Source organism: Acanthopagrus latus, chromosome 12 (assembly GCF_904848185.1).
Source record: "Acanthopagrus latus isolate v.2019 chromosome 12, fAcaLat1.1, whole genome shotgun sequence".
NCBI classification, from domain to species: domain Eukaryota; kingdom Metazoa; phylum Chordata; class Actinopteri; order Spariformes; family Sparidae; genus Acanthopagrus; species Acanthopagrus latus.
The window spans coordinates 21,817,798-21,832,741 of record NC_051050.1 but is presented as its reverse complement, the minus strand read 5'-3'; the positions used below and the strand labels follow the sequence as shown (position 1 = coordinate 21,832,741).

The 14,944-nt window shown below is 41.6% G+C and overlaps 1 protein-coding gene across 26 annotated transcripts in view; it reads right to left on the bottom strand.

The window, feature by feature from the left end:
• The window catches only part of LOC119029774 (formin-binding protein 1), a 64,283-nt gene that overhangs the window by 33,208 nt on the left and 16,131 nt on the right, over window positions 1-14,944 (bottom strand). For all 26 annotated transcript variants that reach the window (XM_037116872.1, XM_037116877.1, XM_037116873.1 and 23 more), the window contains exons 2-4: window positions 10,079-10,194; window positions 5,469-5,525; window positions 4,966-5,113 (exon numbers count right to left, since the gene is read on the bottom strand). In XM_037116872.1, the coding sequence (XP_036972767.1) occupies window positions 4,966-5,113; window positions 5,469-5,525; window positions 10,079-10,194 (321 nt within the window). The remainder of the gene's footprint in view (window positions 1-4,965; window positions 5,114-5,468; window positions 5,526-10,078; window positions 10,195-14,944) is intronic.

Sequence of the window (14,944 nt, the reverse complement as noted above, 5' to 3'; positions counted from 1 at the left end):
TCCCCATCCCCCCCGCCCACCCGCCACACGTCCCTCTCGGTAACAGCATGAGACTGCTGGCACTGTCAGGGACATCTGGGGTTGCCTCAACAGGTTGGTGACCTGAAGCTGCCACTCACAGTTACCCAGGCATTTGCAGGACTCAGTGACAGACAGAAAAACTGGACTTAGCACACTGAGAAACCGTCCAAGCTTTAACTACATCAATATATTAACTGTAATAAAAGTGGGATTGGAAAATATGATCGTTATCCATCCAAGCACATTAGCTCAGACTCAGCAGATTTAATATTTACTTAATAACGCAAAGCAGGACAGCTCTCTGTGCTATGACTTAATTCCTCATGCTAGTCCCTGCTCTTATGCAGCTCCTGAGTACAACACAGACCACCAGACCCCCTCCAGGTACCGTCCGACTTTAAACAGAACATCATGTTTAGACAGGTTTCTGTTAGGGCTGGGCAATATAGGGGCTATATATTGTTGGCGTGATATGAGGCTATACATTGTCTTAGATTCTGAAAATGTCATATCATAATATTAAATAGGTGTTGTCTTTTTCTGGTTGGTTTTAAAGGCTGCATTACAGTCAAGTGATGTAATTTTCTGCACTTACCAGACTGTCATAATCATTATAACCACATTACTGATGACTATTTATATAAAATACCTCATTATGTTAAATAGGGCTGTTACGATACAAATATTTAAAAACAAAAGAAAAAAACTGTTCAAATCAATCTGAAGTTTATTATGTGCTTTGTCTGCTTCTTTATCGAATGAATAACATTTGTTTAACAAATGTAGGGAGGTGGAGAGAGAGTCTATGCCACCATAAATGTTTGTTGTCTCAACATGATTTTGCACAGCAGTAGAAAATCAATGGGTAGCAGCCACACACCAACTAGCTAACAGTTACACCTAACAGCTAACAGTTAACTGTTCAGCCTTTTCTTGCTCTGTTTACGTTTTGACACTACTCATGTTAATGTTCTGTGAAACAGTCACAATAGTCATCTCTACAATATCATCACAATAATCAAAATGGTCAAAAATATCATGATATCTCATTTGGATGCCCAGTCCCAGTCCAAGATATTTTAAACTTCATGCTTCACTGCCTGGAATTTCAACTGTCTGTAGTTAACGAGAACAGTCTCAGTCAGACTGGTCATATGTCTAGCAAGACTGCAACAACAATACCGTATGATGCTGCTTTGTCAGACGTGAGTGACAGGAAAAGGACCAGGAATCCTGAGTGATGTATCAGACGCTCGCTTTGGTGAATATGAATTGTAACCATGGTACCAGCTGTGCCCAGAGATCCTTTTAGTAGATTACCCTCCAGTACAGCTCTGGCAAACAAATCTTTTGGATCTAAGCTGTGTGTCACTTGCATTTTGGCATATTTTTCTTCTTACATTTTTTTTTGTTTTATGGTTTCCACAGACACTAAAAAACTTCTGAAAGGATAATGAAGAAAACTAACTGAATAATGTCCAAAATCTAAGATAATATACTGTCTCATGTCACGATAACCATTTAATATCAGCATATTACCAAGTCTTAAGCCGCCTCTGTATTTTCCAGTGCAAGTATCCAACATGCTCTGATGGGGCTAAGTGTGACAAACACCCTGTGTGACTCAGGCTCTACCCTTCATATATACATTCATACATTTTACATTCAGAAACTGTGTAATACATTTAAAGCAAAGCAGACTCGTGGGTTGGAAATCAACCAACATCTTCTGCTGTCTGACAGATAGGAGAGGAACGAAAACTTTGTATACTACTCGTGTGAAGAGGTGCACATGTTGATCTGTGAGCGGACAGGCGCTGATCCGTTAGTCATTCATTGAAGTGACTCGGTTCGCAGGAATGTGCACCTGCAGTCCTGTACAGATGTCAACACACATATAATCACATATACTAGAAACGGCCACAAGTCATACAAGATCTAGAGATGATTAAAACTCATGAAGGCTCCGCTGAGACTCCTCTGCTCATGTTTAAACCATTAGGCGGCAGTTCAAACGGGGTGATATTGCATTCTGGAGTGAGATGTGGTGACGGTGGGAAGATCAATTCTCCCTCCCTGCTTTGTCTTAACACAAGAAGGCATGCGAGGCCACTCTGGAGAGACACATTGTTCTGATAGTGTTACAACGGGGCAGCTCTGCCTCTGAGAGATAAATGAGGGCACTATCCGCTGCCAAACCCACCTAAAGATGTTTTACAGTGCATCATGGTTTTCAGCTGACTTTTGCGCTAAATGCACTGCCTATTTTCCGAGCACTGCCAGCTGAATAAGATGTATTCTTTCTTTTTTTCCTCTCTTTTTAATATAGCTGGTTGAACATGTCACATCGCAGCAGGATAGGTCAGATAGAACTTCTCCCAACACCAAAAGATATAATTATGTTCTTGGCTGTGGCTGCATGTGGATTCAAAAGAGCACGCACTGAACTAACCCTCCAGAGGACTCCTTCAGCAACACAAGTTGATGTATGCAGTAAATATAGTATAGTAACTTGAACGTGTTGGGAGTGAATGAGCAGCTTCTGGAGGTCTGAGTGTGTAAGGGTCTTATTAGAGAGGATACCTAAGCCCTGTGATCAGCACTATGCTGACCGAACACCTTATTATGATTCCTCAGCATTATCTCAGTCCAGTGAGACTTAGGCTCTTCATCCCATATTAACCCTGCCTGCTCTTCATCATTGCCTACTATACTAGTATGCTTTGAACAAACAGAAGTTATTTATTAAGGTCATGACATATTTTGATTAGAAACGCACCAATCGACTATTTAGGGACCAAAAAAGGTCATTTTTTTAGCACGACAGGTGCCAACCGGCAGTTCAGTGTCGCATATATCTGAATCTGTGCCGGTCACGCTTTTAAGCATGCCTACCACCACTCACCGAGAATTTGTAGTGTAGTTCTTCAAAAGAAAGAAAATCGGAATTGGCCAAAATCTAAAACAGCAAGTCAGACTTTTTAAAAAATCAGAATCAGTTAACTTACAATCAGTGCATCTCAATTTTTTTTCTACATCTAATGATTTAATTATGTATGCATAACACACTGCATCAAGTTGTATGATGTCTATAAAAAAGTATATGTGCTCTAAAAAAATCCCTTTGGACAACATTCTTGGCCTCACCTCCGATGCCACCCCAAACTGAGTGAGAGGTTCGCTCAGGGAAACAGCAAAGGGAGGTGGAGGAGAGTTACAAAACAACCCCACGTGAGAAACTAATGAACTTTTTTTTTCTCCCTCTGATTTGTAGTTTTGATTCTACCTGTCCAATAAGCTCCCTATAAACCCACGAGGGGACGGCCCTGACCCTCCTCTAATCCGACTGTCTGGGTCTGCCTGTGCAGCTTTGTCTGACGTAGACACAAATCAAAAAAGCTGCAGCAAGAAAGAGCACTGAGTGGTGCTTAAAAATTCATGGGAATGGAAGCAGAGGAAAGAATGATGGGAAACTGCGGGAAGTCATGAGACACCTTTGAGAATATTACACTCTTTCTACAGGCTTCTATGAGTCTTTGAAAAGTTCTTTTAGAAACAGAGGCCAGTCTTTCTTTTTTTCAAATGTGCCTTTTCAACACTTGAACATCTCAGAGAGTGGCATTCTCCATCATTCATGAGAGTGTTGAGGACATGACTGTGTCTTATAGATGAATAAATAAACTCAATGGGCTACATTTACCCTATAAGGGCACAGAATGTGACTTAGAACTATCTGTTCAATGTCTTTAAAAGAAATGATTCTCTGTTCTGTGAAGACACTGTAAATTATACGGTCATGCTATGAAGGGAAACCCCCTGCACTGGCTTACTGAAGCAACACTGTTGTTTAGTCAAGGGAGGAAGACACATGACAAACTATTCATAATGTCTGCTACAAAAAAAACATGATGAGAAACTGTGGGTGCAAAGGCTGTGAAAGAGACACTATAGGGAGATAATGAGAAAGACAGCAAGAGAGTAAACTGGTAGAAAAGCAGGGGAAAAGTGCAGTGAAATGAAGAGGAAGAAGGATGTCAGAGTGACATCCTGCAGCCTCTGGTTCTGTCCACGGACCTTCTATCTGGACACTAGAGACCCAGATGCTATGACAAGCTAAAGAGCAAAACAGGCCTAGGGGGGATTTATAATTCCCCTTCAGACAGTTGGAAATCCCCTTATTCTCTCTGGGTTTTTTGCAACAAAAAAACGAGCTGAAAATCAGAACTGATCACTAAATATGTGACCTGGGGTTTCCTGTATCTAGCAGCTGGTGCAGCAACATGGACTGTCACCAAGTGTGCACATGAAAATATACTAAAACAGGTCACCGTGCCTTTGAGCAGCCCTCTGGTTTTGGTTTTCCACTCCAGTTCCTTCAGCTTGACTTCCGTCACACCATGACAGACTTTTTCAGAACATACTTCTTTTCCAGCTGGGTAGCTTTCTCCCTGCTCTATGGATTTAATGGGCATCATACCCTTATCCATGAATCATGCGCTGCAGGTTCACCTGCTCTTCCAAATCACTTACAACTGCAGAGAAGAAAGTGACTTCAGCATTTAAGAATAGTGTGTGGTGCACCAATCTATTGTAAGTTGGTTTAAAAGAGGGAAATAGGCCTGTAATGATAGAGAGAGTACGACTTTGTTCCATAAAAAGGACTTATTCAGTCACGTTTTGCACTTCTGGCGAGCCTTTGGGTGTATCTATATTTACTCTGCCATGACCTCAGCTCTTGCAGAATAGAGGATGCAGAGGAAGCTGGCTGCTTAATTTCTTGTCAGACAGTGTTTGTTTCATTTCAGAATTTATATCCTACTGTCTAAAGTGTATGTTTGATTTTAGAGGACAGACATGGGGAGAATCAGAAGATGATGTGGACAAAATGCAGATGAAGACCTAGAAAAACAAACAGTGGATGTGTAAAGAGCACCAGTGACTCACCGATTTTCTTTCCGACTTGAGATCCTGCAGGTAGCGTGAAAGCTCGGCGATGATCTGAGATGTCAGGTTCTCTGCTATGACCTCATGTTGACCCGCATAGTCATTTAACTCATTAAGTGTCGTCAGGAAGGCTCGACAGAAGGTGTACCTGGGGCGACACAGGAAGTGATGTCAAAGGAAAGATGGTTTAGTGGTCTAAGTGGTCATTTGGTTCAAAAATAGCAGTAATAGTTAAGATTTGGTATGGAACAGATATGTGGTTTAAAAAGAAACATATCAAATGAACAGTTTGACTGTTAAATATGTGGCTAAAGCTAGCATCTGTTTAGCTTAGCTTAGCATAAAGCCTGGAATCAGGCAGCCTGGCCCTGTCTTACCAATTCAAAGTCATTCAAATGTTTGTTTTCTTCCCTGCAAAGTTTAAAACATTTGTCTTCATTTTACAAAAATGTTCCCAAAAAATATTCCTGTAATTCATTTGTGTGAAAGATCCATTGACTTACTTGCTCTCCTCCTCCTCCCGCGAGTTCTTCTTGGGTTGATACTTCTTTGATAGATTCCTGTGAGGACAAAGGGTTGAGCCTGGTCAGACATTTCTTATAGTATTTTCTTTAAAAGCACTGCAGATGGGTAGTGCACCATTCCCATTATGTTTCCCTGACGCTGCCCTTATGGACCTGCCAAAGGATCATCCAGTACACCATTCAATCCAGCTGAGTGCTTTCTTCTCCTATGTCCCCTTTCCTCTCTTCAGGTCATAAATCATTGCCTCCAGGAGTATGCATGCAGAACCAGTCACCAGAAACAAGCATGCTTTTCTAATGCAGCCTTTGCCCTTGTTTTGACTCTGGCTGCATGTTAGTGGCACAAGATGAATGTGAAGAGTAGAGGCAAAAATGTAATGAGTAGGGATGAAAGCTGCCACTCGCTGTTGGTGAATGGGTATTATTATCCTCATGACAGTCATTCAGTGTCCTTCTCTCAACCTGGCTACTGTCGTGTTGCTTGACAGACTAGGATACATCATGTCACGTTTGTTTCACCGTGACACTGACACACTCCCAGCCCAATTGTGCTGATGCTCTCTTTGATGGCTTCTCTGTCAACAGGACATAATAACATGCACTATGTTTGATGGATTTGGGTGCACATTATGTACTTAGCCTTCAGGGTCCTTTGACTACTTAAAGAGCTCTGTTGTTATATTAAAAAAAAAAAAAAAACAAGTGGTACAAGAAGACAAAAAACAAACAACACAAGCCATTCATATGTTCATTAGGGCTGCATGATATGGTCAAAAAGTCATATTGCGGTTATTTCTGGCAGATATGGTGGCAGCGATATGATTCCTCTTCAGTGGTATGATTCATTTTCACTGAAAAGCCTATTAAAATCATGATGATGTCAAATGAGTTGGGGTCAGTGCCAAACAAACATGTTATCTTACATCTGGAGAACATCTTTAAGAGTCCAAAGGGATGTCTTCAAATTGCTTTCTTTTGTCCAACCAACAGTCAAAAGTCCAAAGGCTCTTCATTTGCTATCACAAATTACAAAGGCTGCAAATGCTTACATTTAAGAAGCTGGAACCAGCAAATCTTTGACATGCCCGCTTGAAAAGTGACTGAAAAGATTAATGGATTATCGAAATAGGGAGCCTATTACGCTTTTTCCTGTCTTTCAATGTTTATTATGTTCCTCTTCTATATGCTCCTGGGACGCTGTGTCATTGGTACCACCTTTAATTATAAGACATCCTGACATCAAACCACTTCACCTGCCACACATTTGCAAAATTTGTGCCTAGCGGCTAATTTGGCATGTAAGAAGTGTTTTCAAAAGCTCAAAATGACATCATCAAATGTCTTTTTTGTCCACAACCCAAAGGGATTCAGATTTCTTTCATAGACGAGAAGAGAAGCCAGAAAATATTCACAACTAATGGTTGCAGCTCAAATTTTTTTCTAATTTTGTAAATTGCTTTGAAAGAGCTGGTAACTGTCCATCATGGTCACTTCCCTTGTTGTGAGATTACAGCACTGTAATCTCACAACAAATCTAAATGCCTCCGCTTGTACATGTTGTAAAAGGGTCATGCAAAATTCCTGCTGCAATAAATAATGCACATGTAAAAAACATATATATAACTACATGTAATGTGTGTCAGCGCTCCATCCAGCTCTCCCTACCAACATCCCCCACACCTCTCCTCCCTTGTGGTGTTTGTGCTGTTGCTAGGCAGATCTATCTGTCTATCTCTCTCCCTGTCATTCTCACCTCATCTCTAAGTATAGCTGCCACTTCCCTCCAACTCTCTCATTCACTCACAGCCAGATGTCATGTGTCAGATTGTATTTGTCCACTCACCCTCGACAACATGTTTGACAAATTTGGCTAAATTAGGGTAGCAGCGAGCACTTAATTAGGAGGATAAAACAAAGCACTTTTGGCTGTATGTTTGTGTATGTGTGTCTGGGTGTTAGATGATCCCACATGAGTGCATGACTGCTGCACACTGCTTTATCCTGTAACCACATGAAGACAGACTCTATTTCACCCTCACCCCGTCTCTCTTTTGTTAGCAGGACTTTATTCCTACTGTGTTATGGATTATGCCGGACTGGAATTTGGGGGAGGAGGAGGAGGAGGCATTAATGCATTGCCCTGCGATGACTAGACGGAAGCATTGTGCATGTTTACACCAATGCAGTGGAAGAGGATTATTCATGGATTAGTGCAGTGTGTGGTTGGTATGGTGACAGAAATGGTGCAAAGTATTGTAGTAGCCATAGATGACACTGAATTGGTGAGAAATGTAGGCTATTTGAGTTGGTTTAATAGACTTACTGTATCCGCTACTGCGTCAGAACTCTTTAACCTTGCTTAGACACTTACACAGCCGGTGATCGATTATTTTACTACAACTCGGACTGACCCAGTTCTGTCAGTATGGGTGGATGATTTGACGTTTTTAGACTGGTATCGATCGCTTTAACATTTCATTGGAAACAGTTGATTATACTTCTGTCCATTGACTATTCAATTTATCAGCTACTTATTTCATGACTCTGAATGTCTTGGTGAGCCAAACAAGGGAGCAAAACCAGAGCTGCTAAATTTGCAGTTATATGGAATGTATGTATCTACAAAATACTTGTTAACACATGGCAGAATGTCTACAGTGAAAAGGCCTCTTACCTCGGAAACATAAGAACAGAAGGAAAAATGTCTCCAACAACAAGGAAATACAGGGACAAGATCACAGGGGTCAATGCAATTACTTTATTGGATCAAACAGCACCGCATTTGTTGAGGTTTGCGTGTGCCTGTTAGATTAAACCTAATTTCTTATGTTAGGCTAAGGCTAAGTTGATTACAAAGGATAATTAGTCCTGAGGTATGTTTAAGTACCACCACAAGAAGCACAGTGTGTGGAGAACACAGGAAAACCCTATGACTCAGGCTATCCTGACTCTGCATCCTAATTTCCTCATTTTAGTCTTTTTCTGACAAGTGTGTCAACGTGAATGTACGTGCGTGCATGTGTGTGTGTGTGTGTGTGTGTGTGTGTGTGTGTGTGTGTGTGTGTGTGTGTGTGTGTGTGTGTGTGTGTGTGTGTGTCCAACTAGATAACAGGTCCAGTTTGACACCAGGCCCTCTGTGTAAGCACAATGACTGAAAACATCCGCACCATCTGTGGAGCTGGAAGTTCTATGAAAGCCAACCTGCCGCTGCAAGATGAGCTAACCCCTCCCCGCACGTTCTTCTGTCAAACATACTGTGGACAGATGCTGACTGATTGAGTTATTATTATTAGATACACTGTATGTGTTCAAATCTGTGGGTGCAAATGTTTTTTTGGGGCCACAATATTTGTACCACATACCACTGCTGTAATTTTGTATTTTGGACAAAATTAAGACTCATACAGTAGTTGTGCTAAAAAGCTAAATTAAGATGATAAAAGTGTAAATGCACAATGATATGATTTTAATACAGCTGACGGTGTTTCTCTTAATTAAGATGAGTAAAAAAAGTACCTTTTAATCGATTAATAGAGAAAATAGGAATCCTATAACATATGCACCTGACTTTATGTGCAAAAACTTCATGGGTGCAGGGATATGCTGTAAGGTTAATGCTTGCATGTAAACACAGACCACTAGTCCTATTATCTCAAGCTGACTTAAGTCTAGAAAAGAGGAGCAGTGCGGCCTGTGGAGGATCTGTTACCGGGGGTTGCGATCTGAATACTGGATTGGTATTGGCTAGTCAATATGACATAGGGGGCTGGGGTCAATACCTAAAGCATTAGCCATATTGCCAGGCCTCTTTAAAGATGAGGATTGTGGATTTGTGGGGGTATCTCCTACTGTGTTGGGATGAAGGGGGGCCTTAGGAGATGCATCCTCGCCACGCAAGGCTGCTCATGCTCCCATCACCGCCTTTGAAAATCAGTGACTGCACCAAAACAGAGTTTGTGTGGGGAGAATCGGAGGGGGGGGGGGGGCGGGGCCTACACTTGTGGTTGGAGGAAAAAAAGGAAAAAAATCTGGGTCAGACGTGGGGTTGATAATGCTGATACCTACGAGTCTCTATGGAAACACAAGCTCCACCCCATCCCCCCACAACCTGACTTCCTCTTGCCTGAAGCAGAAGATAGCAACAACAACGGACAGCATTTATGCACGAGGGAGAGAGAGGGAGGCAGACAGAGAGACTCTTTTCAGATAAGAAAAAAAGAGAGAAAGATGGAGACATGCTCTTCAGGTCTGTTTATTTAGGTCTACACTTGTATTAAGCCATTATGCCCTGCCTGAAGCGGACCATTCCTATGAAAATACGATGATAATTAATGTAACACTAATGTGCAAGACCCCGTATGGGAATTCTCATCTCAGTTTCCCCTTTCCCCTCCCACAGGGAGGCCAGAGGTCACGGTCAGTTACACAATGCGCTTATAAGGATCCAGTCTCTTGTTTCAAGGACACTTCAGTAGGTCATTTGAAGGGAAAGGGAGGTTTCTTTATTGAAGCCACCTGGATGGACATTGCCACCCCAGTTACAGCCCAGCAACCCCAAATACAGATCAACTGCCCGCTTGAGTACTCACCTAATTTGTTTTGCATAGTTGGTTTCAATCTCTGACCTCTCCTTGACAAATTTGGTGTACTTCTCCAGATACTCGATCCCCCACTGTGTATGCTTCTCCAAGTTGTCAAACTGATCCTGCAAGAAAGAAGAGGATGTATCGATGAGTGTTGCGAAAACATCAATTCTCCATACAAACCCATTCAAAACGCTAGACACAGTTTCAGTACTCATTTTCTATAGTATTGATCCACCATCGATAGCTGCACTCTTTCATCGTCTCTTCTCTCCGACAGACGAGTTGACACACAAACACGTCGGGGTTTCCGTCAGTGTAATGTAAGACCAGTCTTAACATTGTAGATTCTTTTTGTAATGTAATTTTAGGGTGCAATATGTTACTATTTCAGTTGAAAACACACAAAACCCTAAATTTATATGAATCCTGCATCCTGGTCCAAAGTTCGCATGGAGGAGGCATATGCACCAGTGCTTCCCTGGTACTCCAAGCTCACTGTCCCAACCACTAACTGAGCTGACTGAGCTGACTAAGCTAACTGACCTAACTAGCTGACAGCAGCAACAGTAAGCATCAGTTAGAGTTTAGTCAGGTGATACGGTGACCACTTCATGTTTTGAGAATGATTTGTCCAATTGTAACAAATTTAGATTAAAATGTGTTGTGCAAATAGTAAACTCCCTTCAGGAGAAACAGAGTTCGGAGGATGAGTGCGTAACATTAGCGAGTGTGCAGTCCAGCGACAGAAAGAAAGAGCATTTAGAATGAGGTTTACAGCAATATTAATGCTGTAAATGTAGAAGCACAGTGTGTGTACAGTTTAGGCTCTTTGTGGTGAGTAAGTAAGTGGTGAATAAAAGCTACAGCTCCTCGAGCCAACCTACTTGCTTGCAACCTACTGATTCAATTGAAGGGGGTCGGCCAGGGGTAATCGCTTTCTTAACAAAGAAAAAAGAAATGTATCCAAAAAGTATGATATTGAAAGTTTACAACAGTCATTTTGCCTTGTCAATAGTTTGATATATCATGACACCACTAGCACTGATTAAATCATTCAAATGCGATTGAGATCAATCAATTATAAATTGAACAGGAGAGAAGTCAAATGGTTATTAAAGATTAAATCAACCTGATGAGTACATTATATTTAAGTATTGTAGGACCTGAAACCGAAAACCTTAATTAAAATGTAATGCTAGTTTTAATCAAATGTTTCTCTCTATACCATCAAATATCCATCTCAGTGTCTGTAAATTCTTGCAAATCATAAAATTTGTCTTCTTTAAATTCACCTCACTATGCCTCATCCACTGCAGGACTATTGTACATCTGCCTCCCTTCAATCAAAGCAGTCAGGCATATATGTGTCAGTCAATGTAGTTATTTTCAGCCCCTGATCACACAAAATCATCCGACCCACTCCCAGGACCTCAGTTAATCTTCAAAGGTGGCACCGCCAGCCTACAACTGATACTGTCCCCTTTAAGATGCAATCATTGTAAGCTAATTTCATCTTAAAGTGAGGTCTAACACAAAGGGTGAGTGCAGCTCATAGTAAAAACAGCCTGCACTACTGATAACCAAACACAGCTGTTGCAGCTGAACTCATTATTCATGATTTGTTCCTGACTTGTGAGGAAAAAATGAGCCTCTTGTTGGCTGAGGTCACGTCTTGAAATTCAGTGCAAGAGCAAACACACACATAAACCCGCCCCATCTGATAATTACAGATGGTCACATGGCTACTTCCGGACAACAGTGCGGGTGTCATATTAAGGATAAACCAAACCTTGGTGTGGCTCCAACAGTCCCCCATCCTCTCCTCTACCATGTCTGTAGTCCTCCTGAGTCCAGATAATAGTTCCTCTAAGCATGTGAGGTATCAGCTCGAGGAAGCTCGTCTGATCCTCCGAGAAAAAACATGTGAAGTACTCAATGGGTGCTCAAAGCACCTCTGCACAAATATCATTTATATATCACAGGAAGCGGTTGTGGTGATGAAAAGTTCGAGACTAAGAGCCTACACAGTCTCGCAGCACTTTGAGGCATTTGAAAGTACAGCCGACAGAGAACCACACAATACACTGTTGAAGCATTATCATTGAAGTCGGATCATGTTGTATGAAGAGTGATAAAATCTCTCAAACACCTTTGAAGCAGCATTGAAGCAAATTAAACGACTACCAGTTGACGCACTCAAGGACAACAATGGAGAGTACTTTGAGTGCGAGGGACTTTCCAGTCTGCATTGTTTGTCAGTTTCAATGGGCAATCACTCATTAATGAGCCACTCAACAGAAGAATGACAAGATAAAATCCCCCCAAAAGTGGCATTTCTACTAAAATACAGAGGAGATTCCTCAGCCTCATCACTTGCCTTTGTTCTTCCCAGTTTCTCTGCCCTCACCACTGTTACAGTCACTGTTTTTCTTGTTTCTAAAAGACATCTCCCTTTTCGTTTAATACCTTAAGAGCACTCTCAGAGCTAAGTGGCAATTAAAGCAATCAAACACTTAATGATCCCTAGAAAGCACCAACCATTCTTGGAGGAAAACAGACAAGCACACGTCACTGTAGCCACACATGAACCCTCCTCCGACGCACATAACTCAGATTACCCTTTTTTGCAGGGGCACCATCTTATCCAGTATGTCTCCACGTGGAATTTGTACCCTTTTGAAATATCCAAATCCAGAAAATGTCCATCAAAGTCCAAAGCAGCACCACAAAAGGCTGGGGTTAGGTTAGAGAAGGCCACCAGACCAATTTTCTAAAAGACATCGCAGGTATCCTGAAGCGGAGCAAGCGCGTGCCTGGGTTGGGAACAATGTCCGCTGACCCCACTCCCACGCTGTAACAAAGAAAAATGCACAGTTGCAGCAAGTAATTCCCCAATTGTCTGGAAGAAGAATCCGAAAGAAGAGCAGGGGAGGAACCGATGCAGCACCGGCTCGCTCACACACAAACACACTGTGAATGTGAGGCCACGGCTGCCCACAGCATTCAGGCTTAATGCTCCATCAGGCGTAAGGTGGAATAAGTGGGATGAGAGAGGAGGATAGTGAGAGAGAGAGAGCGGAAAAACAGAGAGGAGAGGAGGGGAGGGGGGTTGAAAGGAGTAGAAATGACAGAAGAGGCGGGATTACATGGGAGGGGATTAGATTTAGGGGGGGACTATCCTGTACTGCTGGGACCTCCTGAACTCTTGGAACTCTGCGTTTTACCTTATCTTAAAAATCAAGTAGAATATATGATCTGTTATATGATGATTCACTCTGAGCTAATGAATCTTGGCTTTGAAGAGGCAGTTGCTCGAGCTAAATGGAAAAGTCATCAACTAAGCAGCTTCAACAGAAAGAGCGGATTAATAAATTATGAATCGCAGTGAGGCCAGTATCGAAGACAACAACACATTATGTGAAAGTGTGTCAGACGAGAGCACACAGTCTTGTAGCCTCCACGCTCCATTTCATCAACCCTGCGAAACATCCTGTGCGTTTCGTACATTTTGTCAATGATGTGGCACAGGTTAGGTCTGAATAATTAATTGAACTATTGTCGAAATTGCAATATGTGCAATATCAAAATAAATTATGATATGAAAATAAATATGAACTGTGCGCTGCAGAGATGATCTGACCTATGAATCTTGTCCTCAAGATGTAAGGAAACAAGTTTGATTGGTACAGACTCCAACAAATGTCACATCATCATGATTTTAATGTACATTTTTCCAGTCAAAAAGGGAAATTGTGACACAAAAAGGATCATTCTCACTAATCGTGAATCATATCACAACTGTCGTTTCTGTCGAAATAATCTCAATATGAAAGTAGAGCAGACCAACATGTTGGTGAGAGAGAAGTAGTCAATCAACAGTCAAGTGACAAGCAACAGTTTTGATAACTTAAATAATTTGAGAATTTTTAAGTCATGTTTTAACCATAATTACTAATTGAGTATCTTTTAGTTGTAGACTGTTGGTCAGATAAAACAAACCATTTGAATCTGTACACTAATGCTTTCTAACATCTAACAGACTAAATGATAAAGGTTGAACAGACAAAACAATCAGCAGATTAGTAACTACACACTCAAAATGTGTAGATACTCAAACTTAAAGTTGGTTTGTGATCTACCCATATACACTGAATGAAAAATAGAGGGAGAACCACTGTGGCATGTGGCTGTCATGCTCATGACGTCAAAATGCTGCAGCGAGGTAGAGCCACGTGGTGTAGAGAGCCAAATATGTCGATGTGGGCAGACATCTCAGCCTTTGTTACCCTCAGGTGTGCAGAAACAGGTTTTAAAATAGAAAAATGTGATATTATTGGTTATTTCATCTCTGCCACAAGAAGTCTAATTGTCCAATGTAGAGATCGATGTAAAAACAAAATGATTTCCCTGTACAAACTGCAAAGAAGCAGTGTGAATAATACATGTGACCCTAATGATTCATTTACCTGACTCTGTCAAATGTAACCACTTTCCTGTTACTTAAACTGACATATGCACATGCAAATTATAAAGCGTCATGGTTGGCTGGACAATAACTTCACTCATATTCAACCCTGCCGAGGAATTTTAGAGAAGCCTCCTCTTATGGCCCCCGAACTGAAGACTAATAACTCCTGCTCCAACTCTTCCGTTCTGTCATCTGCGGCCTCTGACACCTGACCTTGTTGCTGCAGGAGGGGAAAAGTGGGGGATCCCTTCAGGAGACGGACCCGCCCTGCTCTGCTTGTTATTTCAGGACACAGTCCCGCTCGCTGTGATGCATGTACTATTGTGGTAGTACAAGAAAGAAAATAAATAAGAGCTGCGTAGCTAAATATTTTATTATTGTCCAGGAAATGGGAAACAGGT